The 25,656-nt window shown below is 38.1% G+C and overlaps 1 protein-coding gene across 2 annotated transcripts in view; it reads left to right on the forward strand.

The window, feature by feature from the left end:
* SLIT2 (slit guidance ligand 2) overlaps positions 1 to 25,656 on the forward strand; it is a 318,355-nt gene that overhangs the window by 240,619 nt on the left and 52,080 nt on the right. For both annotated transcript variants that reach the window (XM_054581986.1, XM_054581987.1), the window contains 10 exons: positions 1,677 to 1,751; positions 3,229 to 3,372; positions 6,725 to 6,868; positions 8,444 to 8,610; positions 9,862 to 9,994; positions 13,264 to 13,332; positions 17,437 to 17,508; positions 18,026 to 18,097; positions 19,505 to 19,576; positions 22,242 to 22,405. In XM_054581986.1, the coding sequence (XP_054437961.1) occupies positions 1,677 to 1,751; positions 3,229 to 3,372; positions 6,725 to 6,868; positions 8,444 to 8,610; positions 9,862 to 9,994; positions 13,264 to 13,332; positions 17,437 to 17,508; positions 18,026 to 18,097; positions 19,505 to 19,576; positions 22,242 to 22,405 (1,112 nt within the window). The remainder of the gene's footprint in view (positions 1 to 1,676; positions 1,752 to 3,228; positions 3,373 to 6,724; positions 6,869 to 8,443; positions 8,611 to 9,861; positions 9,995 to 13,263; positions 13,333 to 17,436; positions 17,509 to 18,025; positions 18,098 to 19,504; positions 19,577 to 22,241; positions 22,406 to 25,656) is intronic.

The following is a 25,656-nucleotide window of genomic DNA, read 5'->3' on the forward strand; positions in this document are numbered from 1 at the left end:
AAGAAAATCTTTGCACACCATATATCTGATGAAGGACTTATAACCAAAATGAATGAATAAAGAATTCTTACAACTCAGCAATAAAGTAAAAAATAAAAATGCACATTATCCATTTAAAAAGTGGTCAACTTATTTGTTTGGATATTTCTCCAGATATACACATGGCCAATAAGCACATGAAAAAATTCTCAGTATCATTAAGCATTAGGGAAACAGAAATCAAAACCATAATGAGGTAACAGTACACACCCCCTAGAATGGCCATTAAACAAACAAACAAACAAAGGCAGTAACAGGTGAGAGAAGCTGGATCCTTCACACTCTGCTGCTGAGACTGTAAAATAATGTAGCCCCTTTGGAAAAGAGTGGCTGTTTCTCAAAGAGTTAAACGTCAATTTACCATGTGACTCAGCAGTTTCACATATACACACACACACACACACACACACACACACACACACACACACACAGGTATATATATCCAAAAGAATTGAGAACATATAGCCACAGAAAAACTTGTACACTGATATTCATAGCATTATTTATAATAATCAAAAAATGGAAGCAACCCAGATCTTCATGAACTGATGAATAGATAAACATAAAGTGGAATGTCTATGCAATGGAGAATTTGGCCATTAAAAGGAACGAAATACTGATATATGCTAAACTTGGATGAACCTTGTAAACTTTATGCAAAGGGAAAAAAGCCAGCTACAGAAGGCCACATTTGGTATGATTCCATTTATATGAAATCATAGGAATAGGAAAACTTATAGAGACAAAGTAAATTAGTGATGGCTGAGGATTGAGGTGGCAGGAAAGCAAATTGAGAGTGATTGCTAATAGGTATGAGTGACAGACACTTTCTAGAATAAGATAGCAAAAATGGTTGCACAATTTTGTGAATGTACTAAAAACCACTGAATTAGATACTTTAAAAGGGTAAACTTCATGACATATAATTGTTTATCAGTAAAATAATTGATAACAAAAATTATGGAGAAGGTGATTAGGAAAAAGAGGGTCTAAAATGCTTTCTTGGGGAGGGGCACTAGTAAGAAAAAAAGTTTGTGATTACTAAAAGAGAGCTTGTTTTGATTTTTGATCATTAAAATTTGAGTGAAATGGTAAAAAAATTCAGTGTAGTTGACCCTTCATTTTCTCGGGTTCTGCATTTGCAAATTTAAACAACCCTGAATGGAAAATATTTTTTCAAAGTTACCTAGTTGCTGACATGTTCTTTGTACTTAGGTCTATGATGGTTGGCCTGTACTGAATACAGAACATGCACAGACATTTTTTCTGGTCATAATTTTCTTAAAAAAATACAATATAACATCTATTTACATAGCATTTACATTGCATTAGATATTATAAGTAATCTAGAGATGATTTAAAGCGTATGGGAAAATGTGTGTAGGTTAAAGGCAAATACTGTATTATTTCATACACGGGACGCGAGCACCTGTGGATTTTGGTATCCGAGGAGTGTCCCAGAAGCAACCCTTCTCAAATATTGAGAGCTGATTCTATTTTCCTCAGATCTTCTGTGATGTGTGTCCTGTAGTTTGCTTTAGGATAATCATTAAGTAATGTTATAATTCTGTATGACAAATAAAATTTTATCCCTTCTTTCCTCTTGGTAATGAAACTTTTCTGTTTCTTTTCCTTAGGCGTCTCAATAATAATGAATTCACAGTGTTGGAAGCTACAGGGATCTTCAAGAAACTTCCTCAGTTGCGTAAAATGTAAGCCGTGCATTAGCCATCTTTGTAAATTTCTGTTGTATTTTGTTGTGTTTTCCCATGCCTTTGCAGTTTCATTTAGATTTCTTTGAAAATAGGAAAATGTAAAAGATCCAAAGAAATTTCCATACAGTGGCTACCTGTGGCATGAATGTAGGGTAATCCCTGAGAGGAACCTGAGTGATTGGCTCTTTTCTGTACATTCCAGTGGTGCCAACCACATCGTCCTAGCAGAGCGCTGGCGTCTCGCTGGGACTCATACAGCTGGTCTGCTGTGCGGCCGCAGCCGCAGCCCAGCATCAGAGCACATTAGAGATGGGTTCGGTAACATCTTGTAACTTCCTTTACTATCCCAGGAACCAAGCTGTTATTTCTCTTTCAGCACATTCATGTCAACTATTTGACTTTTTGCTTCATTAAACTTTCATTAGGAGATAGTCAAAATTAATGATTGCTAAACTGGCTTGATAGCTCATCTGTGTTACTACCCATTCACAACTCATATTTCAAAATAATTTTGTAAGCTCAGCAGTTTCAGCAATGCTCAAGACAGCGCTCCGGCCCCTGAGGAGCAGGGAGGGAGGAAGGGACAGGACAGAGGCCAAGAGTGTAAGGCCAAGGGAACGCCCTCCGCCTGTGAGGAAACATCAGAAGGAGGAAAGGGGCATTGTCCTGTGATAGCCGTGCTTTGTTATACGTGTACCTGGCCCACGGCCATAGACTGTGGGAGGTGGAGAAGACTGAAACTACTTCTGTGACCTTGACCCCCGTATTAAGAACTGCCTCCCAGAGAGTTTCTCCTTCTTAAGTGTTCTCCTTTTTCTCTGATACAAACTGCTCTTTCTTCTTAGCTATAGGACACCTTTCAATTGAATACATATTTATTGAGCAGCTATTATGTGCAATGCTCTGAGAAGAATAAAATGACGTTCCTAGTCTTGGAATGAGCAGTGAGAAACAAAATACGGACAGTTAAGTTGGTTGTTTTGGCGCAGTATTACATAAGTCTCACTGGTAACAAACTCCTATTCAGATATAGTTCTGATACTGTCTAAAGGCTCACACACTTTAGTTCATTCTTCTCTCTGCCCAATTGCCTTCTTTTAGTCATTAATTCATTCAACACTTTTAATCAGGGGAGTTTCTTTGGAAAGTTCCTTATTAAGTTTTGTGGCAAACAAAGATTTACTCAACTCAGTAGCTGACCTTAGGAACTTTCTATTCCTAGGGACCCACTCAGATCCCTTTAATGATGACCAGCCTAGTATTTTTCACTATAAACATTGCCCTTAGTACTGTCATTACTTTGACTTGATGGAATCAGGAAGTGGTGTCTCTTCCGAGCCCTGGGAGTGCTGGGCAGAGAGGAGCTCAGCGATTGTGAGAAGCCATTCTGTAGATGAAATGGATCAAGCATGGCTCAGTGTCTTCCCTGTTAGGAAGAAATTGTTTAAAATCTGTTTCAACAATTTTTATTTAGAAACTTTAGCAACAATAAAATCACAGACATTGAAGAGGGAGCTTTCGAAGGAGCCTCTGGTGTAAATGAAATACTGCTCACAAGTAATCGCTTGGAAAATGTGCAGCATAAGATGTTCAAGGGATTGGAAAGTCTCAAAACTTTGTAAGTATTCTTATTTGCATTGTGATTCTTCTAATACAGGATTGCACTTCATTGGTCATTATAATCCTAGAGAGAGGTTGGAGATTCTATTCTTCCTCATCCCCTCAGCTAGCCACCAGCCATCTCTCTCTTCCCCCCACACCCCCCCGCCCCACACACACGTTGCTGGATGCAGACAGTCTCTTACTCTAATACCAATAACTTCAGAAGAGCAAAAGGGTCTCTCCTTGCTGCAATTCAACAACAACGACAAGAAAACAGGTCATCTTTGATCCGCTGCTTGTAGAGATTTGGCTCCTCTGATCTGCCTCAGAGTGAGCGTTCTTTTTCCTTTTCTTCAAACACCTCCATCTAAGACTCTGTCTTGGCCTATGGTAACTAGCTTTAGAGTCCGCTGCAGCCTTGTGGAAGAGCAGCTTACCTGGAGAACACCTTTGTCTGCGCCTGCAGGGACTTACTGCAGAAGAGACTGGTTGGTGTTGGAACATTTACTATGAATTTCAAAGCAAACCTGCTAAGAGTTATGCCTGCTTACTTGCTTAGGGGTTGTGAGGTTGGGAAAAAGAAATTCTGTATGTTTCCAAACGGTCGGCCAAGGAGGATGGGATTGGAATAACTAGTAACGACAACTCTCCGAGTTACTTGAATTTTCTACAGAGCACATATATACTTTTTATTATCTCCAAAGTGTATAATTATGTTTGACAAAAGGGATGGCCTAAAACTTGGAAGAGACACAAACCAAACGCTGAAGGCTGTGGAAGACACGAAGGAAAACTGTTTTCACCCAGCAGCCTCCCTTGGCGACTGCAATGAAGGCAGCCCCGGACCACTATCCCCCCAACCCTCATCTGCTCCCATGGCCCTCAGAGCCTCAACCAGGGGACTGAGAGCCAAGGGAGGGGAGTCCGTGGCCTGCTCTTTATCCGATGCAAAGGGAGCAAGCAGTCCTCCAGCCAGGGGGGATGTATTACTAGCATCCCAAATTCAAATCCTGCTGAAAAATTTCTGCCTGGGAAAGTACAGATGAGATCCTTGAGGAGTAGCCTGGAACCTAACCATCCAGCAGGACCCCTCTCATGCGCAACTTGGAGCCCCTTCAAAATCTTATGCAAATATTCCTTCAGCCTTTTTTGGAGGAGATAATGAGTGTGTAGAAGGACAGCAGAGCATTGTACCGCGGGCGGCTGGCTGCATCTGCCACCACCCTCGCGCCCCACCCCCAAACTGTCTCAGGGGACTCAGGAAAACTCAAGTCCTGCAACAAGCAGACTCCTTCCTTCTTAGACAGTAGTTGAAGGACTGACTACTTGTTACTGAGTTTCTCCTTGACTGGGCAGTGGGAGGGGAAGGGAGGGGAGCCTGTAACTCCAACTGAATTAGCCTGCCTTGGGCTGCCATAGTGACAAACCGCAGACCGGATGACTTAAACAACAGAAATACGTTTTTCTGCAGGTCAGGAGGCTAGCAGTCCAAGATCAAGGTGCTGAGAGGGTTGGTTTCTGGTGAGGGCTCTTTTCTTGGGCTTTAAGCTTGCCATCTTTTCACTGTGTTTTTACTGAACTTTCCTCTGTGCATGCGGAGGGAGAGCTCTGGTGTCCCTTTCTTTTCTTATAAGGACACGATTCCTGTCAGATTAGGGCCCCACTAATAAGACCTCATTTAACCTGAATTGCCTCCCTAAAAGTCCTATTTCCAATGCAGTCACATCAGGTGTTAGGACTTCAACATACAAATTTCAGAGGGACACAGTTCAGTTCATAACACCCCTCCAAAGAGTTCAACAAAGTGTTTCATCTGACTCGTTTCATTCACAGGACTCTCCCTGAGAAAGGGGTCCCTAAATTCATCTTTCCCCTTAATCATGTGTCCAGCAATTTTTATGTTCCTCTTCTGTTTGGGCACCTGAGGTGAATATCCACCTGGCTCTCTGCTTAATCCCACTGTATCAGAGCAAGCATAATAGAGCCTTTAGGGCCCAGCTCGGGTAGCCAAAGGCCTGAAGTAGGTTTATCTGGACGTATGTAGTCCTGTAAGTGGGAACTTCCAGCTTGGAGCTATAAAGATCTTGACAGGACACCCGTATTGTCCCTAGACTTCTTTGAATCCCTGATCACAGGTAAAATGTGGTCCATATGTGCTTACAGATTTTTGTAGTGACAGAAAGCAAAGCTTTCTTTAACTTCTCCCAGGGGTTTGTGACTACAACAAAATTAAGACCAAGTACTCTTGATTATTTATGGCCACGGACAGTGCTGAGAGAAATCCTTTTTTGTTGTGCATTTGTCCCATAAAATGATGTCTTGGTAAGGAGGCATCATCCTTTCCTCTTATCTGTGACTTGGCAGGATGCAGCTGATATTTCTTATTTATTAGAGGGCAGTCTAGAGGTTTAAAGGAACACTTTGTTGTTAATTTATTGTGCCTCTTTTTTATACCCTGCAATCTTCAAATAGGGTAGTCAACGCATATTTAGAAAAATTAAGGATAAGAAATTAAATTTTCAGCAATTTTGTGTGAGATTTATGGCAGCTATTCATTGTGACGTGGGATTTTTAGACACTTCTGTTCTTTTTCTAAGCCCCACAGATAAAGAGTTTAGACAAGAATCAAGAACTGAACCAAAACTGTAGCAGTGTTGCCAGAATGACCAGTGTTAATTGTATTCGAGGCAATGACTTAAAAAAAAAAGTCAGAATTTTTTTAAGAGAAGCCCCATTTCAACCTCCTGTGAACAACTAAGATCTTTAACTATTGCTTCTTTTTAAGTTCTGAACTTACAACAATGAAACAACTTCCATAAATAAAATAATTTGTGCAGGCTCTGTGGATGCTCCGTCGAGTTTGACTCCCCATGCTAATGTGGACATTGACTTGGCGTGTAAGTCCCTGAGATGCCCTTCATTCCTCATTGGCTCTGTTTATTGATTCCTTTCTGCCTCCCTTCTGTTCAACCTCAAATGTAATACTGCAGTGAATACACAAATCACAGGACTTCAAGGGCTTAGAGAGCTGTAGGTGAATTAGGACATTATGTAATCATGCAAACAAAATGATAACATCAAAGGGAAGCATTCTACCCTTGTCTGATGGGGTTGGAAATCCACAGCCAGGCTCTCCTTGCTTTTTTGTAACTGAGTGTAATCATTGACAACTAACTCGAAGCGCATTTTGCTTTTGCAGAAGGTTCTCCTCAGTACGTAGCCACAGTGATTCCTAATGTCTAGAAAACATTCGGAGAACAGTAATGAAAGCTACAAATCTGCAGAGAGGAATTATTTTGGCCCTCAGATAGGCAAAATTGATTGCCTGATGCTTTATCTCCATAACAATGTTCCTTTTTTCCCCTCAGGATGTTGAGAAGTAATCGCATAAGCTGTGTAGGGAATGACAGCTTCATAGGACTGAGTTCTGTGCGTCTGCTTTCTTTATATGATAATCAAATTACTACAGTTGCACCAGGGGCCTTTGACACTCTCCATTCTTTATCTACTCTGTGAGTATGAAAATTAGTCTTCATTTGTGTATTACTTGAGCCACTGTATTACATTTATTACTTTCATTGATAGCCTTTTAATGCGTTTTTGAGCATTTCTTAAAAACATGATGAAGGTATGCAGGTATTTTTTTTTTAAAGACAAATTTGTTCATGTTAAATTTATTTTAACTTTTCTAAAAAGATTACCTACTGTCTTATATTAAAAGTAAAGAAAGATCATAGTATTTTTCAATCAGTTCTTTTTTATAATAATGTCCTGTGGCTTAATTTATAATTTTAATCATATAACTCAAATGTGTTGCAAATAAAAGGAATGTTACCGGTTTTTCCCAGTGTTCTTGCACCGGAGTCTTTTCAGTATAAGTAGCATAGAAACAGAGTGGATAAGGTTATTGCCACCATGCAGTGCTCAGAAGGGTCATTCACAATGACAGAACGGCATCATGATGACCAGGACAACAAGAACAGCTACTCACTGGGCCCAGGGTCGGGGAGCTGGGCAGCATTTACTAAGATACTGGGGAAATGAAGAAACAGGTTGAGCCTTTCCAGAAGGATATTTTTTGTAGACAGTTCGAGAATAAGGAACATTTGTAGGCTAAGACACAGAACTCAGAAAGTGTCAAAAAGAAAAAAAAAAAAACACCAACCCTCTCCAAACAATGTATTTCAGATGCCTTGTATATCAGTATCTAAGAAGCAGTGTTTGAAATAATAAATCTTGTAACTGATTTGATTTCCTGGTATTGGTGGCATACTAATATAACTCAAAAAGTAGTTAGAAATTAAAAAAAAAAAAAACATGTTCAACAGAAGTCATTAAAGAAATAATTTGAGGGAAGCATCCATCCACCAGCCAAGTACTTAATCCTCTTTCCACATAAAATGTGACATTTTACATGGGGTGACTAATTTGTGCATATTAAATATGGCATGTTTATAAATAATGGAATTGTCAATAGGTTTGTGCTGAAGTGGTGAGATGCCAAAAGTATGGAGATTTCTAGAAGTAAATTCATTTTTATAACTGGCATTTAATCAACTCGGCTGTCAGTTCAGATGGGAAACCTATTCTCTGGAGCAAATAAGAGATGGAAATCTTGAAATGACAAATTAATGAAAGAGCTGTTGTCAGGTTAAACTCAATAATATAAGGTAATCAGCCTTCATCTTTATATTAAGTTATTGCATTATCAGGATAGGGAAGTCTGACAGCAACTCAGATCCCAGACAAGTTTAAATTATCTCTAAATGAGATGTCTCTCAGGACCCCCTGTATAAGCCCTAAATTGCTGCCTTCACTTTTTTTTTGCATGAAATTATTTGAAGAATTCCTATAGGAAAGTGTTGTTATTTTATACATTTCACATAAATGTTTTAGCAGAAAACAAAAAACGCATCTCGTATGTTGTGATTGAGTATGAACTAGGGACTGGAGAGGAAAACGAAAAAAAAGAAGAAAACATTCCAACAAAAATAGTGTGGCAAAGGAATAGCGGTAGCATGGGGTTTTGAGAAGTAAGAAAGTGAAACCTTAGACTCAACTCTGCGTTGTTTGCATTTGGCGCTCAGAAACCTCTTGGCCAATCCTTTTAATTGTAACTGCTACCTGGCCTGGTTGGGAGAATGGCTCAGGAAGAAAAGAATTGTCACGGGCAATCCTCGATGTCAGAAACCATACTTCCTCAAAGAAATCCCCATCCAGGATGTGGCCATTCAAGACTTCACGTGCGATGATGGTAAGAAAGCCTCTGGATGGGCCTGGAAATAATTACGCTAAGTGAAACAAGCCAGTCAGAAGGGCAAATGCCGTACGATCTCACTTATATGTGGGATCTAATCAACAAAACCATTTAACAAACAAAATAGAAACACAAGCATAGGTACAGAGAATAGACTGACAGCTGTCAGAGGGGAGGGGGTTGGAGATCTGGGTGGAAAATATGAAGGAATTAAGCAAAAATATACACACACACACACATATGAATGACACATAGACACAGATAACGGCGTGGTGATATCCAAAGGGAAAGGTGGGGTGGGTCAGGGGAGGTGGAAGTGGGCAAAAGGGCGATAAATGCGGATGGAAAGAGACTTCACTTTGGGCAGTGACCACACAGTGCAGCGTGCAGATGCTGTGTTATGGAGTTGAACACTTGAAACCTGCACGGTTTTAGCGTTACGACACTCACCTGCCCAGCCGGGACTTTCCTCTCCAAGTCTACTCTGTGTTTCTTAATCTTTTAGGTTTTCCAGTTTCTAACTTGTGCTTGATACTCTTTTTATAGCTTCATGTTAGTATTTCTTTATTATCCTAAGCATCTCTTCTAGTGACTGCCATTTTCAAATAAGAAAGGCAATTGACTTCTCAAATAGAAATGCTGTTAAATATAACAAAATCAATAATTTTCACTTTTTAATGCACTGTATATAATATGACATTTGGTTCTAATACGTAGGTAAAGCAGATCCGGCTATTACAGTATTTGCCAGTGAATCCTGAGCTTATTTGAACCGTATATTTCTAAATGAGGGAGCGGTTCCATTTTTGCTAAACATTTTAAATTACTCTGTCACTTTATGTCTCTTCCTGTCTGTCTCCTTACAATTTATCCATAAGTCAGTTAATATTTATATATTCTAATTAAAAGTATAATTTATATAAATAACTGTATAAAAACAATATTATAATTGTATTGATAATACAAATTGGAAATTATTTTCTGGAATTCTGCCTGAATTCCAGAAAGTGGCGCTATATTAAATGTATGCTATCTATCCATACCTTCTGTGCTATATTAAAATGGCTGTCTGAAAATGACGCTATATTAAATATATGGTATCAATCTATAAATGCTTAAAGCCCTATACATCAGGGATCAGAAGGCTTAAGGCTGGTGCTTGTTTTGTTAATGTCAAAGCATGGAATCACTTCTAACATCGTCAAAGCCGCCAATCTGGGCTTTCCTGTATATCTGTTGGCCTTTTAGGAAATGATGACAACAGCTGTTCCCCTCTCTCCCGCTGCCCCACCGAGTGTACCTGCTTGGATACCGTGGTCCGATGTAGCAATAAGGGCTTGAAGGTCTTGCCCAAAGGAATTCCAAGAGATGTTACTGAGCTGTAAGTAAAGCTTGTCTTTCTTCTTTCTGAATAATTCATATCTCACACTGCAGGGGAAATGGACACTGAACGAAAGGTTTTAGAGACCTGTTTGCAAATTACATTCTATGGGCCTTCAATTAGTATCACCTAAAACCTTAAACAAATAATAGAAAACCTGGTCTAGACACCCTTGGGACATGCTGGTTGGGTGTGGTTCTCTGTTTTCCTGAGGATTTCTCAGTGCCTTTATTATGCTAAGGTGCCCTGTGAAGCTCCGAGAGAGGATTGGGAAAAATAAGGATGCTCACGTACTTACGTGGTCCTATAGCCCTTTTCTCCTGGAGTATCTTGTAAGACTAATGTTCCATCAATGCACCTTCAGAAATGCTGTCTATTTAGTTTATTTTTAGTGTCTGAGATATTCCATATGGTTAATTATTCTTAACCTCTGCATCCCTTAGGAGAATATCTCACCACATGGGATACATTAATGTCTGCAAGGTGGAAAAAGCGGGCATAATTTTTACCTTTAAAAAGAAAAACTCCCCTTTGGATTTGAATGGGAGTCCTTCAGTTTGTAAAGCGTTTGGAGCCAATGATCTCTAACATTTTCATTACTGGCATTTAACCACAAGTTATGTGGCCAATATACACATATCTAGGTACTAAGCACCACCCATACCTCCTTAGCTGCCTTGCGCTATATTGGAAGATGGAATAAATCAGAGAATAAGCTGCTTAAATAATAATGCACACATGCATGCTCTATTCCATTCCTTTATCTGTATACGAATGGGTAATGTACAAATGCTTGACTAGAAATGAGCCATTTTGCCTCGTTGATTTTTGTCTGTATGGAACCATACGTCAAAAATGACTTAAGTCTAACTCTAACTCAGGCAAATGAGTGCCTGTAATTAATGCAGCTGTGTACAAGTACTCCAAATGAGCAGCTTTGATAAACTTTTGGCAACATGGAACCTAGGTAATGAGGTTTAAGAAGATACCACTTCAGTTTTTAAAAAACTTGTTTTCAAATCATGGGCAGTTCTATGAATCCTAATTTGGTTCTGAATTGAACACTTAGACAAAAACCGTGTGATCTTAGCATATGTGCACAAAAGGTCCCTCTTAGATTTGAATAGTTATAAAATGATCGGTTTCTCCCTTTTACTGCCAGTCACAGTTGCTAATTAACTATAAGCACTGCTTTGTGTGTGCATGTGTGTAATTAAATACTTAATTCTTACTTTAATGTGTATTTATGTCAGATGATTATGCTCCATCCAGGGTTGGGAAGCTAGATTCCTATAGAATACTCTGTATGCAAAGCATTGATTGTAGGAGCTCCCCAGCCAAGAACATAGCTCTCAACATAATATTCAGGTTGTCTTTGATGCCAGCATTTTCCTTGTACCATCTAACTGGCCTGTCCCTTAGTCATTTTACCTGGTTCCCACTAAATAATTTTGAAATATGTATTTTTAAAATTTTAATCATCTTTAATTTCCTTACTAAACTTCATTCGAGACCCTGCCTAATTCCTGTCCTGTGTATACCATGTATGTGTTTCTTCTGCATATAGGCAAATCTTCGCTCTGCTTCTCTACAAATTTTTTAAAAATAATCTCTTTGCTAAAGAAAATAAGTTACACTGATGTGGAAATTAGCTCATCTCTCATGAATTCTAGTTTTACCTCCCAGAGAGCTTACTCTTAGAACTATAACAAGTCAGCAGGATTCCTCCATACAGTAATATGTATGCAGGCATTAGAAAAATTTCATGTGCTTATTATATTAAATTATTAAAGAATTTGGCAAAATATTATCTGTAGAAACTTTAAAACAAGAGGTGTCTATTAGTTTTAATCATTCCCATGTAATTTCCCTTTTAGATTGTTTTACATGTAAACATCCATAGCACACATGCTGAATCTTTTTAGCTTTCTCTTAAGTCGTTTTCTGGAATGAACGGGGAGCATTGAAGTGCACGGGGTTATGCTGCCTCCTAGTGGTAACTAGAAAACTTTAGCTACAAGAAAGAAAGGAGGGAGAGGAGCTGAAATACAAAGTCAGAAAATTTGAGTAGGCATGAGGAATCATAACATGTGCAGGCTCTTAATCAAGTATTTATTACGTATTTTGACCATTTGTGACTGTTATATAACTGTTTTCATTTTGAAATAGTTGAAACAGATTGTTATCTTAGGCAATTCCTCAGCTACTGTTCTATCCAGCAGAAATGCTAACCTCAACCCTGGATCCTGAAATTGACCACAACACTGGGGCAAGAGGGGTCACAGGCCCAGTGCGCCAGAATGGATTGTGGGCACATCTGTACCAGATGGCCAAAGTTAATGAAAGACATTTGTACCCCTCACCGTCTATGTTGTGGGAAAGAACAGCCTTGGGAGGAGGTGGAATTTGTTCGTGTGTGTGTGTGTGTGTGTGTGTGTGTGTGTGTGTGTGTATGAGAGAGAGAGAGAGAGAGAGAGAGAGAGAGAGACACCATGAATGTAACTTTAAGCATTCCTTTACTTTCATGTCTTTCCAGTTAGCCCAAAGCCTATCTATATTCTGATTATTCTGCTGACTCTAATCAGACAGGGAAAATTTACATGTATTTTTTTCTATTATTACTTTTACATATATATGCTATAATTGTGCACTTGATAAATGTGATTTTCTGAGAAATCTTCTAAAGTAAATATCATCAAGTAGATAGACAGTGGTAGAAACTATTTTAAGGTATTATTAACTGAAATCTAATTATGTTTTGATCCCCAAATGCCTCCTTTAAACCATGCATTGTTGCTTATGAAGTGTGTCAATACATATGAAGGCAGCGGAGAGTGATCTTGGCCTCAATAGCAAGGTTCTGCCAGTAGTAAGTGCCTGTCATGGTATGAACTCCACATAAACACAAGCAAACTGGAGTTTGACTAAACATGTGGTTATCTGAATGAACCTTCTTGCCGACAAGAAAAGGGTTGGACACATGCCTGACTTCTTAGATGAACCACAAAGAGCTGGACTCACCCGTCTCTCCTTGGCTTTAGAATTTAGTGTAGTGAATTCTCAAAATTCACAAAAGAATTCTACTGGATTGGACAAAGTGCGTTTCCCCTCTTCTTCTATTAAATAGCAGTCTCAGCTCGGAACATGCCGTCTTCAAGTCAAAATTCCCAAGTGCTCCCTTGCCTCCATTAAGAGTAAAATAGTGTTCGACTATTTTACAGCATGCTACTGTTACTTTAAAAAAGATAACATTGTTTCCTCATTTGCAGGTATCTGGATGGGAATCAGTTTACACTGATTCCTAAGGAACTCTCAAACTACAAACATTTAACCCTTATGTAAGTAATGTATGGTGTATTTTTGTCTTTGACTTCTTACTCCATTTCACAAAAGTGGGAATAGCAAGGAGCAGAGATGTAGTGAACCTTTCAGATAATATAAATCATTCACAGAGAGATGCTCCCTCCCCACCCACTGTACTTCTGGTCGCTGGCTGCCTCTTCACTGGGTAGCAGTCAGGCAACAGCACTACTAGGAAACGGCCCTCCTCTCTTCAAACTGCAAATACGATCAGGTCTGTGTATCACAATGCAGCAAATAGGATACTTCTATTGATAATGAATATGGACTATTTTATGACGAACCAAGGAAAGAAAGATAAAATACAGTATTTTTATTCTTGACTTTAAGCAAAAGTTGATAAATGGTAGTAGTCTTACTGAAAATATAAATCTAGTTTATTAGGTTTGATTCTCTAATATAATAAATGATGGATTACGTTACGGGCTTCCAGTATTCAAATTCATTTTTGTAACCCATATTTACTTGTACAGTACTTAAGAAAACAAAGATGCTGACATTCTGAATATAAAATTCAAAACACTAAATTTTTTTTTGTTTGGTTTGATGTCCTAAAATAACATTTTTTGTTAATGGACATAAACAATATTTTTTACCATTTTAAAGTTGTAAGTACAAAGCTATATTTAAAACATGTAAACATTTCCATCTAGTTATGGGCAAAATTTTTTTTGAATATATAACCTTACTCTATATAATGTTACACTCAGAGTAGCCTTGTTAGGAATTGGTAAAATTTCTCACAAAACAAAATATTAGCAATGAGAAGTGGATGTAAAGGGAAATACTTTATCTTTAATTTGTCTACCTGATTTTAGAGTAAATATGACCTACTTAGGAGGCAGGTTTCTAGTGTTCTTATAATAAGGAGGCTTATTCCTAATTAGTGAATTCTAGAAGCCAAGGCAGCAGAAAATATCACATTTCTCAATGTAAAGATTAACCTAGAGAGGTGGGAGGTTAATTAAAATAATGTTGATAACTTTTAATTTTCCTTAAAAATATGAGAAAACACTTTGTAGAAAGTATAGAGGCCTGTTTAAATGACAAATCATGAAATTAACAAAAAAAAAAGAGAATATCCTTTCAGGTGTCTTGTTCTGCCTTTAGCATTTATTTAATAGCAGCAAAAAGTAATTATATACATTTTGTTCAGTTAAATAAACCATTAAATTGCTGCAATTTCCAAAGGGTCACTTAAGCAGAATTGGGTCATTTGTGGGACAGCATGTGATTATTTAAAACCAATTTAAAAATGAAAAGTGAGAATTTGCAGATCCACAAATAGTTTTACCAAGGAGTCATTATATAAGTGTAGGCAAATAATTTTGCTGGTAGAGGTATATTTATTGACATTTAAAATTTAGGTGTAGCCCTTTAGCAGTTAAGAAAATGTATTGGGTTGGCCAAAAAGTCTGTATGGGTTTTTCCATAAAATAAAAGACACATTTTCAATTTTCACCAGTAACTTTATTGACTTGGATATTTTAAATATGTCAGCTGTCTCCTGCATGGTAGAACATTCATTGTTCTCAATTGCTCTCTCAATTTCATCACTATCAACTTCAGGCGGTCTACCTGACCATAGAGCATCATCCAGCGAGAAACTTCCAGCATGAAACTTTGAAACTTCACAAACCACCTTTGACACATTCAATCGTTCATGGCACCTACCCCATACACTCCACAAATCTTTTTCTGTTTCAATTGCATTTTTACCTTTCTTGAAATAATAAGCATAATATGAGTTCTGCCCAGAAGGTATTCAGACATATAATATGACAAATAGAGACATCTATTAAAGAAGATACAAGAAACATTGTACGTAGGAAAATGATGCCTCCATCCCCTTCAAAGTAGGCACCTCGGGCTCTCGCACAGCTCTCCCAGTCGCCATCAGCTGCCCCGTCGTATTTTCCTGGATCTCATCAACAGTCTGAAATCTCTTCCCTTTCAAAGGTGATCTTAGTTTTGGGAAAAGCCAGAAGTCACAGGGTGCCAAATCGGGGCTGTAGGGAGCCGGTTAGGTGTTTCACAAAAAACCTCTGCACAAGCTCTGCACAAGACGTGATGCATGAGCAGACGTGTTGCCATGATGAAGCTGCCTATCACCAGTTGCCCATAGCTGGGTCCTTCAGAATTATCAAAACAGTTTCCGTGGAGGAAAGTTCAAGCTTAATGCAAAATTTGATGCAGATTCATTGCTGTACTTGCTCAGTCATTTTGAATGTGACAGCCACACAGTACACATGCTCACTCAACAGCATCTACTGCCCCCACTGACTAGTACAGCGAAGCTGTCATTGCTCACACATGCATCCCAGTCCATTCTCCTTGGCAGCCAGGTTACATCGATATCACACAAACTGTTCTTGTTATATTAGCAATGGGTGGACTATTTTCAGACAGACCTCATATACCAAAAATGTTACTTATTTTCCATCTTTAATATTAAAATGTCTACACAAAAATTCACCAGTTTTTATAAGTGTTTTTAAATTGCACACTGAAATGTCACAATACTTTGTATTGTTGGTTTGGTTCTGCTTGGAACCAAACCAACAGTACAAAGATGCAAGGAAAATAAGACCAGCAACACTGAAAGGAAAAGAAACCAACACAGACAAGAGGGAAGGAGGGAGGGGTGGGTGGGGGGAAAAGAAAGGGAAGGGGAAAGTCAAGAACATATAACAAGGACTCATGGACAAAACCAAAGGGGAAGGATTGAGGGAGGGAGGAGGGAGGGGGCGAGGGAAAGTGGTGGAGGGAAGGCAGAAACAAATGTATTTGAAAAAATAAATTAATTAAAAAGAGAAAAAATGTCACAATACAATCTAACAAAATTGTTTTGAATGAAGTTAAAGACACTAAGCACTACTAGAGCTATCTTACAGAAAAAACAAATGAGTTTTTTGGCTAACCCAATATTTTAGAGCTTCTATAACATTCCTACTATTTACATAATTATATTGGTCTATTTTAATGGCATTTTGGTACTTTTATAAAGGAATGAATATCAGCTTTTCTGAATCTCGAATTTATTGTTTCATATATTTTGCTTCAGAAATATTTAGTGATTATAAATACACACACATAAATGAGCATAATTTATCATCTGTAATATTTTACTTATTCATGAATCTTTTATTTATATATTTATGTTGCTTTGGGGAAAAATTAGTGAATATATACATCTTCACTAATAATTGTATCACATTGTCATATATATGTATTTTTACATATTCACTAATTTTCTTCTAGAGCAAAATGCAAAATATGTATAATATGTCATGTTATATATTGCATTATATATTATATTTGTATATATTATGCAATTCTGTTATATATATCACATATATAATAAAAATAAGATCAAGTTCACTTATATTATCAATCACTTATAAATTACAACTCATCGTACAAAATTCACTTATAAACAGCCATTTAGGATTGGTAAAAACTTCACATCTCTCTTATTTACTTAACATTCATTAAACAGATATTTACTGAGGACCTGCTATGTGCTAGTGACTTTGCCAAGGGCAAAGTTTTTAATTATGGCGTTGTGAATATAATTAGGAGGTATTCTTTTAGTTATCAGATATGACTGTGTATCAGTGAGGATATGTTCCAATAAAGATAAAGTATGTGTACCTGATGGAACTTTCAAGAACAAAGGTTTCTTTCTTACACATAAAATGTGTCTGTTGTATTGGGAAAATGGCCTCTATATGTCTTTGCTCTGGGCCTGGACATCAGTAGCAGGGCCTGGGGAAGGTCACCAAGTCTTACAGGAGAGGAGAAAGTGTATGGAAGAGAGAGCTCACTCTAAATCTATGCTGAAGTGAAACCAGCTCCAGTGCCTAGGAAGGCGTATGGCCCCTTCTAATGTCAACAGACTGGGCATGAATACCATTACAGCCTGCTTCACCTGGTTACCTGATGTTTTGTTATGTCCAGGTAAAACTTGAGTGTTAACAATGCTGCTATGACTGTGAAACAAAAATAACTTCTCTTTTTATGAATCACTAATATTTCAATTGCTGCGGTAACAGGAGACTCCATTTCTTTTTCTCTTTTAGAGACTTAAGCAACAACCGAATAAGCACCCTTTCTAACCAGAGCTTCAGCAACATGACCCAGCTCCTCACTTTGTGAGTGTGAAAGTGTGGTACTGAGTTTTTTTTTAATTCCCTGGACAAAATGCATTTCCTAGGCATTAGACATTATTCTTGGTAAACAAGACAGGTAGCATCTCTGCCCTCAAGGAATGTAAATACTTGTTGGGGGAAACAGACAAATAATTCCTCAATAAGGTAACAAATGCAGGACATTGCCAAAAATGCTGGGTTCTGTAAAGGACAGAAAGAATAGTTTCTACTTGGGGTGCGGTTAGGAGAGCTCCATAAGCAAGCGACTGGAGAAAGTGACTTCCGGGGTGGCATAGTTCCAGCCTTAGCACCCAACAGTGGTAGGAAACACTTGGGACTGTATTTAGGAAATAAATAGGCTGTATTAGTGACACAACACACATATTTTTAAAAATATTGTGTGTCATTATTATCTACAAGATGCTAAAATAACCCTTTTATTAACTGCTTTGTTTTAAAAATCATATTTGGCCATTCTGGGATACCTGGGTAAGACAAGTTGGCTTACGTGTGTTTTCAGGATTCTTAGCTACAACCGTCTGAGATGTATTCCTCCTCGAACCTTCGATGGATTGAAGTCTCTTCGATTACTGTAAGCATCGTATGTTCAACAAAATTACTCTTTTCTCAGGGATTGAGTCTCCTTAATGATTTAACCGCTTTGTTGATTCTTGGCTGTTTTCAAATATATGCATTAGGATTTAGTACAAATTTGGAAAATCATATCTCATTATTATTGCTCAACAGCTTTGATTTGGACAATATAATTTCCTCTTCTGTAATACTTGTTTTTGCTGTAGTTGTTTATCTGATAATATATAATTCTATAGATATATATTTTCTATAGAGTCAATTTTAAAAGAAATGTAGGAAATTTAGTTTATCGACTACATAATATATGAATTTTAAAGTATATAAAATAAATATGATTCTCCACCCTAATACCCTCCCCAAGAGTTTACTGTTATACTTTGATGTTCTTTTCTGGACCTCCTGTATACACATTTGGCTTTATATGATGATACAGGTATGCCCCTGGCTATATAGATTTTAAAAACCATAAATAAAACTTATCTGCCACATCTTCACTCTCATATGTTTTACTTCCAATTCCTGTTACTCTGCACAGCACTCTAAAGAACGTCCTACATGTTCACTTTGGTGTGAATGTGCTAGTATTTCAGCAGTGATTTGCGGTGGGAAGTTACTATCGAGTATATTGGGGGAATACCAAAATAATTGTCATGTTGTCCTTCAAGCAAGATTTTGTCAACTTACAAATTTATTTTTTCCACTAATGATTGACTAGAGTACCTGGTTTAAAGTACTCTTGCAAATATTGAATATTGTCAATCTTTTTATTTTTGTCATATGACAAATGGAACTTTATTTTCCATTTCTGCTTTAATTTGCAGTTCCAATTACCAGGGCATTTGAATACATTTTATTTGTTTATTGGACATTTGTGCTGCTTAATCTATGAGGCTGATCATATTGTTTCCCAATTTTTATTGGGTACTTGTTCTTTTCCATATTAACATGCCTATCTTTATGCATCTACCATTTGGCTCTAAATTTGCAGGTCTTTTCACAAAGGAATTACTCCTTGTATTTTATATGTGTTGCAGATATTGCCCATTCTGTCCCCTATATGTAATCTTTTATACTATAAATATATTTTCTGTTGTCAAAATTTGTCACTTCTTTTCATTATGATTTCTGAGTTTTATGTAATGCCTCCATTTACTACATTTTAGTTTTATTTTTACATTTACCTTTTCCATCTAGAATTTATTTTATGTATATGATGTGAGGTAGGAACTAACTTTTTTGCTTTCTGAAATAGATACCCAGTTGAACCAAGACTATTTATTGAGTAGACCATCTTGTCTGCACTGAGTAAAAATGCTTATTATAAACGGAAGTTTCATACATGCATGGGGATTTTTCAGAACTCTCTGAATCCTAGGAAATTTAATTTTGCTTTTCTTGCTTTTAGTTCTTTACATGGAAATGACATTTCTGTTGTGCCTGAAGGTGCTTTCAATGATCTTTCTGCATTATCACACCTGTGAGTACCTAGTTCATCATGCGGGTTTAAGTGTAAAACTGTCCCTGATGAGTGAGTTTGGAATCCAGGTGCTCTGCTTCCCCTTCTATTGTCACATCTTAACATGTGGTTAGTTTCACCTTTAGCAAAAATGTAAAGGTTTTCAGTAGAGATGTGGTGTACTCCACAAGATAGCCTTAATTTGTTATTTTTGCCCTCACTCCCCACTAGCTAAGTTCTCTTTGCTTAGCTAAAAGCATTTCTTCGTACAAACATGGCTGACCCAACTCCCTGACTGACACCTTTTCTTTTGATGTTCTCTGATTCTAGAATATTGGCTCTCCTTTGATTGGGTCTTTTCAAACCCAGGTTTTCTAAGTCATATCCCAACTATCATCTCTTCCCTGAGGCCTATCCTAATTTGCTGAAACGGGATTCATTTATTTAGCAAATATCACTCAACATTGACCATGGCACAATGAAAAAATTGATTGGACAGAGTTCGAGGCTTTACAGTGTGGTAGAGGGAAACAGCCAAACCCTCATGGTGGGTAAAATGTTTTGCCTTTGTGTTCCCTGTCATAGCAGCCATCCTTAGCTCCATATTTCTTGGATGTGCAATTTCATGTAGGATAAATGGGGTCCAGAGACTCATCTGGGTCAAATCCCATTATTCTGTTATTTTTAGTTGTACATTAAGACCATGGCAAACCTAGAAGGAAGTTAGGGGAATGGTCCTAGAATCCAAAGCCTCCTTAAGTCCGGCTGAATTGCCATCCCCTGGGAGCAGCCCTCTGCTGTAGATGAAATATCAATGTCAGTGGGTTCCCAGTTCCCTGAAGAGCTTGCCTGCCCTGTTCCCTCTTGGCTTTGCCCTTCCCTCCAAAACCCACCAAACCCCAAAAAGATAAGATGTGTAGAAAATTGAGAAAGGGGGGTGAGCAGAGGACAGCAGTTAGTCATCAATGATGCTGCATGTGAATTTGCCTTATGGGGGCTGTGTTGTCAGTGTAGGTTTTTGTACATCTGACTGACGCCTACAGTTAATATTCCTTCCACTAACCTATTAAGTCCCAGGAGGCAAAACCTTCATTTTTTTCATATTTGAGCCCCAACATCTGCCTCAAAGTCAACATCAGGACCCCTCCGCGGAAGAATTACAGGATGTCAGTTGCCTGAGGTACAATGTTAACGAAAACTGGGACCTCAGGGGTATAAAGCTATAGCACTGTCTGGCAGACGCAGCATAAAGACAGAAGCGGCCGTCTGTGAGCATTAGGGCGCTGGGTCAGAAAAGGCTGCGTAGGAAAGGTGTGGCTGGAGCCAAGTAGGACGTTCCTGTGTGTGACCACCCCCGACTAGGGAGGGCAACTTGAACCTTCTCTGTCATGTGTTCTATTCAGTCAGGTATTTAATTTATGCATTTGTCTTTCCCTCCCTCAATTATGAAGAGCTCTGCTCGCATCATTTTTTCTTCTGTATCCTCCTAAGATAGTCAGAGCTTAGGAAAGGCCATTAAAGATGAGGCCATTTTTAGTTTAGAAGGGTTTGAATCTAACATGTATATGAGCTTAACATTTACTCCAATTTTTGGTTAGAGTTGGGCATTAAAATTGCAGTATAAACTATTAGGGTTTTACAAGCATATTTTGGTGGTTTCCTAATAAAAGAGTAAGATAAATTTTGCTCAGACTGTAGACCTAGAACATTACTAATCGGAAGTTAATTATCAGTCAGACTTAATCAGTTTTTAAATGCCATTTTATGTATCTCTTGTGCCCGAACTTGGCAATTTTACAAACCCATTGGTTAACTTCTTTTGCCTCTGTTTCTTCATCTATAAAATACGTTACTAATAATAAGAAAGATGCTGTTCTTGATCAAATGAGGGAATTCATGTAACTGGCTTACCACAGTTCCTGCCTATTGAGGGAAGTGGTGTTGGCTATTGCCTTGATTACTTTTTCCTGCCACTACTTACCATTGCTGATGTGCGTAGGGACCAAAGTTCTAAATGAAACACTTTGTAAAGGAACATGCAGCCAACTGAAGTCTAAAATGGCTCTGGTGAACTGGCCTTATGCATCTTTATTATTTCATGCATATTCTTATCTCTGTACCTTTGTACTTACTGGATTTTCACTCTGAAACACCCTTCCCAGTCTTTCCCACCAACTTGGTCATCTGGAAGCTTAGACATTTTTAACCACCAGTCCCCCCAGAGGACTTATCCTCTGTTCATACTCATCGTATAAATAAATACTTCCACTAGAGCACTTCTAAATGACACTTGTGACACATGTTGCCGAAGGAGTTCTTTGGAGTTAAAAATAATGTGGTTTTCCTATTTGGGTCCCCACGACCTAGCATAGTGATTGGGTTCTCATTAAATAATTGGCAAATGAAGGATGTGTTGATTTGCACCCAATACAAACCTGTCTCTGCAAATACCTGGGGGCTGTCTAAATTTCAGGTAATTGTTAACACCGGCAATAACTCACTAACTCTCAGTTGCCCACGATTCAGGAAAGTAGGTAATTCCAATGCCACCGTTTTCTTCTAAATTGTTTTTGTCGATAAATATATAGGGGTTTCCTACTGAGCATCACTTAATGTTCCCTTAGAAAATAATACTTCCTGCGTGTGTGTGTGTGTGTGTGTGCGTGCGTGCACTTTTGTTTTCCAGAGCAATTGGAGCCAACCCTCTTTACTGCGACTGTCACATGCAGTGGTTATCTGACTGGGTCAAGTCAGAATACAAAGAACCAGGAATCGCTCGCTGTGCTGGACCTGGAGAAATGGCAGATAAACTGTTACTCACAACTCCATCCAAAAAATTCACGTGTCAAGGTATGGCTTTTAATCATTTGCATTGCTGTGAATTAAAATCCATTGTATTAGTTCCAAAAGAAAAAGAATACCATTTGCCACTGGGTTTTAAAGAATTAGCTGTATAGTCCCAGTAACTACTATGTCCACCCCTGCTTAGATGAGACAGAGCCATTACAAGAGGCGTCCAAGTTCAAATACATTGCAGAAATAGTTTGTTAGAAATTACTACGTTTTCTTTAAAATGCACGAAGTAATGAAGAGTACACAATGTCTGGCAATTCCTCTCCCAGCCTCTAACAAACAAAATACTTTGCTTTTGCTCTGTCTGAACGTGCGCCCTGCTCCCAGGGCGGCTGGGGCCCTGTGGCCTCCTGGTACCAGGTAAGCGGATGAGCCCGCCTGGAAGCTGGGCCGAGCCCCACCGCTGGCCTCTTGTGCTGCCCTCTTCCTGTGACCACCTGGGCTTCCTTCCTTCTTGGCAACCCTTTTCCCCTTTGTTTTATGTCTTTGTGAATTTGATATAGCATCTTAATAAGAAATATTTTTTCTCTTATTACAAGAATAATATGTGCCCAGCATAGAAAAATCTAAAGAATCTAAAGGATAAAATGCAAACAGTAAGGAACATTTTATTTCTGCAAAAATACCTAGAAGGAACCACTATTGAACTTGTTTTGCATATTTTTCCATGTTTACTAGTCAAATGTGTGGATTTGTTTGTTTTTGGTTTTTTTTGTTTTTTTTTTTACTGAAAATGGAATAGGTTATTGTTCTTAAATTGTAGATTTCCAAGAGGGCCACCCATTATTAGTAAATGGAGGAAAGTCTTGAAACTTCTGTATGACTAATCAGCCAATGTTAATTAAACGTGCCTTATCTGTAAAACTAAATCCTGGGTATCCTGGAGCCCACAGAAGTTTATGATGTGGTCTTGCCTCGCAAACCCGGCTGAGAAGACAAGCCTCCAACGTTAGCACATCTAGGCAGGAGAACGTACCTAAGTGGGTGATGTTGTGCAGTGGCTCACAGCATGAGCTCGGAAGCCCAGCCTGATCTGCCCTGGGCTAGAAGCCACGTTCACTTTTCAGTAGTTATGGAACTTCAACAGTGGAGCAGCGCTGTGCCTCAGTTTTCTCATACGTAAGCAGAAGACAACAAGAGTACCTACCTAAAAGAGCTTAAGATTAGATGGCATCATTATAAAAAGCCAATTTTATAGGAACCAAGGATAGAATAGTGGTTACCAGGGGCTGGGGGAAAGGGGAAGTGGGGAGCTGTAGGTCGAAGTGTTCAAACTTTCAGTTATAAGAAGAATGGGTTGTGAGGATGGAATGTTCAGTATGGTGACAATATCTAATGATACAATGTTGTATACTTGAAAGTTGCTGAGTAGATCATAAGCATTCTCACCAGACACAAAAATGTCAACTATGTGAGGCAACAGGTGCATTAATTATCCTAATTCCACAATATATACATATATCCAATCATCACATTGTACACATTAAATATATACCATTACATGTGGCATTTATTCCTCAATAAAGTTGGAAAAATAGATTTTACATAATATATGTAAAATATGTTACCTTACACAGAGGAAGCACCAGTATAGGTTAACTACTAATTTTATTATTATAACACTTCAAAAGGCCAATAAAAAATGATGAGGTACTCTCTGTGATTAATTGATTAAAGAAGTAATTTTCAAAAACTATATCCCCTCCAAATATTTTTAACTTGGCATCTACTGCTTTTTTTCCATAGCTACAATAATTGCAAAATATGTCATTTGCAGTGCACTGCAAAGTTTGACATTTTAGAACAAAACTCTTCCATTAAGTCTTTTCAATGTATTTGGTGGAATCTAAATATAACAGCTAATTTTAAAGTACAAAAACAGGATCCTTCTCTTTTCTTTTTCCTTGAACTTATATTTTTGTCCTTGAATTCTTATTTCTACTACCTCAGAAAATTGTATCATTCTTTGTTACAAAACATATATATATATATAATTAATTTTTTAAATGTCCTGTCACCAAAAACCTGTGAGTTTTTAAATTTTCCTTTCAACTAAATTATTTGCACTAATACCTGAGTCATACATTGGGACACCATTGATTAGGACAACATAATTATTCACCCATGTTTTAATATTGTTATTGAAAATCAAAAGTAGAATTTTATTGGAAATACCTCTCTGGGATTACGTGCATTGATTGCACGAGCCTTTGCAAATACCCAGTGTTTTAAATCGTTCTTTGTGACTGCAGCTGCTCCTTGGGCCAGTGCCCTGAGGTGAATTTCTGGGCAGAGAGGTGCACCATTCGTGGTAAAGAGAGATGGGTGTCAAAGAGGGGAGAAACCGCCATAAACACTTATTCTTAGGAAGGTTATTGGGCCGAACGGTTTTAGAAAGATTGTATAGGGGAAGGTGAGAAACTGCAAATTGATTCTACTACACCTTTTTGTGCTCAAAGATACATGTATTCTGTTTTTCAAAATGCTAGTGATTATCTGTGTTTCTTAAAGTTTAGAGAGTTTCTTGGAGATGTTTTTTTGAAACCATGATGACAGTTTGAAAAAGCTACGTACTTCTATTCCATTCTTAGAGCATCCTGGTTCCTGTTAGCTTGTTCAGTGTTCTCAGAGTTCAAACGCATGCCTATAGGAGGGGGGACCCAAAAATCCTGAAGTTTACTTATAAAAACTCTTATATTCATTCTTGCACATTTAAACTTCAGACACCTTCAAAGTACATTTGATGCGATACGCCTATCAGATGTTTTTTCGGATTGCACACGACAATTTTTGAACTTGTCAATTTTGATCCCTTTTAGTGCTTTTGCAGTTTCTTTGTTTTGCCTCTTCCTCATCAGCAGAACGTTTCCTTTCGAGGACTCTTTTCATCCAGGGAAACCACTTACAGGATTTTAATGCAGATTTATAGGATTTGAACCCCCTACCGTCTCGCGCCCATCTTCACGCCCCCAGGGAAGCTAGAGAGGTGCCAGTGGCTCCCATCGTGGAGATTTCAGTGGCGTCCTCTCGCCGTCTCCATTTGCTCTCTTTTCCTCCTAGACAGTGGCAGCCACTGCTCCTTCTTGCACATTCTCTTTGCCTTTCTTCGATCCTAGCTGACACCTCCTACCCATTCTCTAATATTAACATGCATGGGGTTCTCTCCTTAGCTCTATTAAATTAATTGATTTCAACCTCTTGGCTTCAGATATCTAACATGATCTTTCATATGAACTTCAGATTGATAT

This window comes from Pteronotus mesoamericanus, unplaced genomic scaffold (assembly GCF_021234165.1).
Source record: "Pteronotus mesoamericanus isolate MK-2021 breed Mesoamerican mustached bat unplaced genomic scaffold, CSHL_Meso_final contig_68, whole genome shotgun sequence".
Classification (NCBI taxonomy): domain Eukaryota; kingdom Metazoa; phylum Chordata; class Mammalia; order Chiroptera; family Mormoopidae; genus Pteronotus; species Pteronotus mesoamericanus.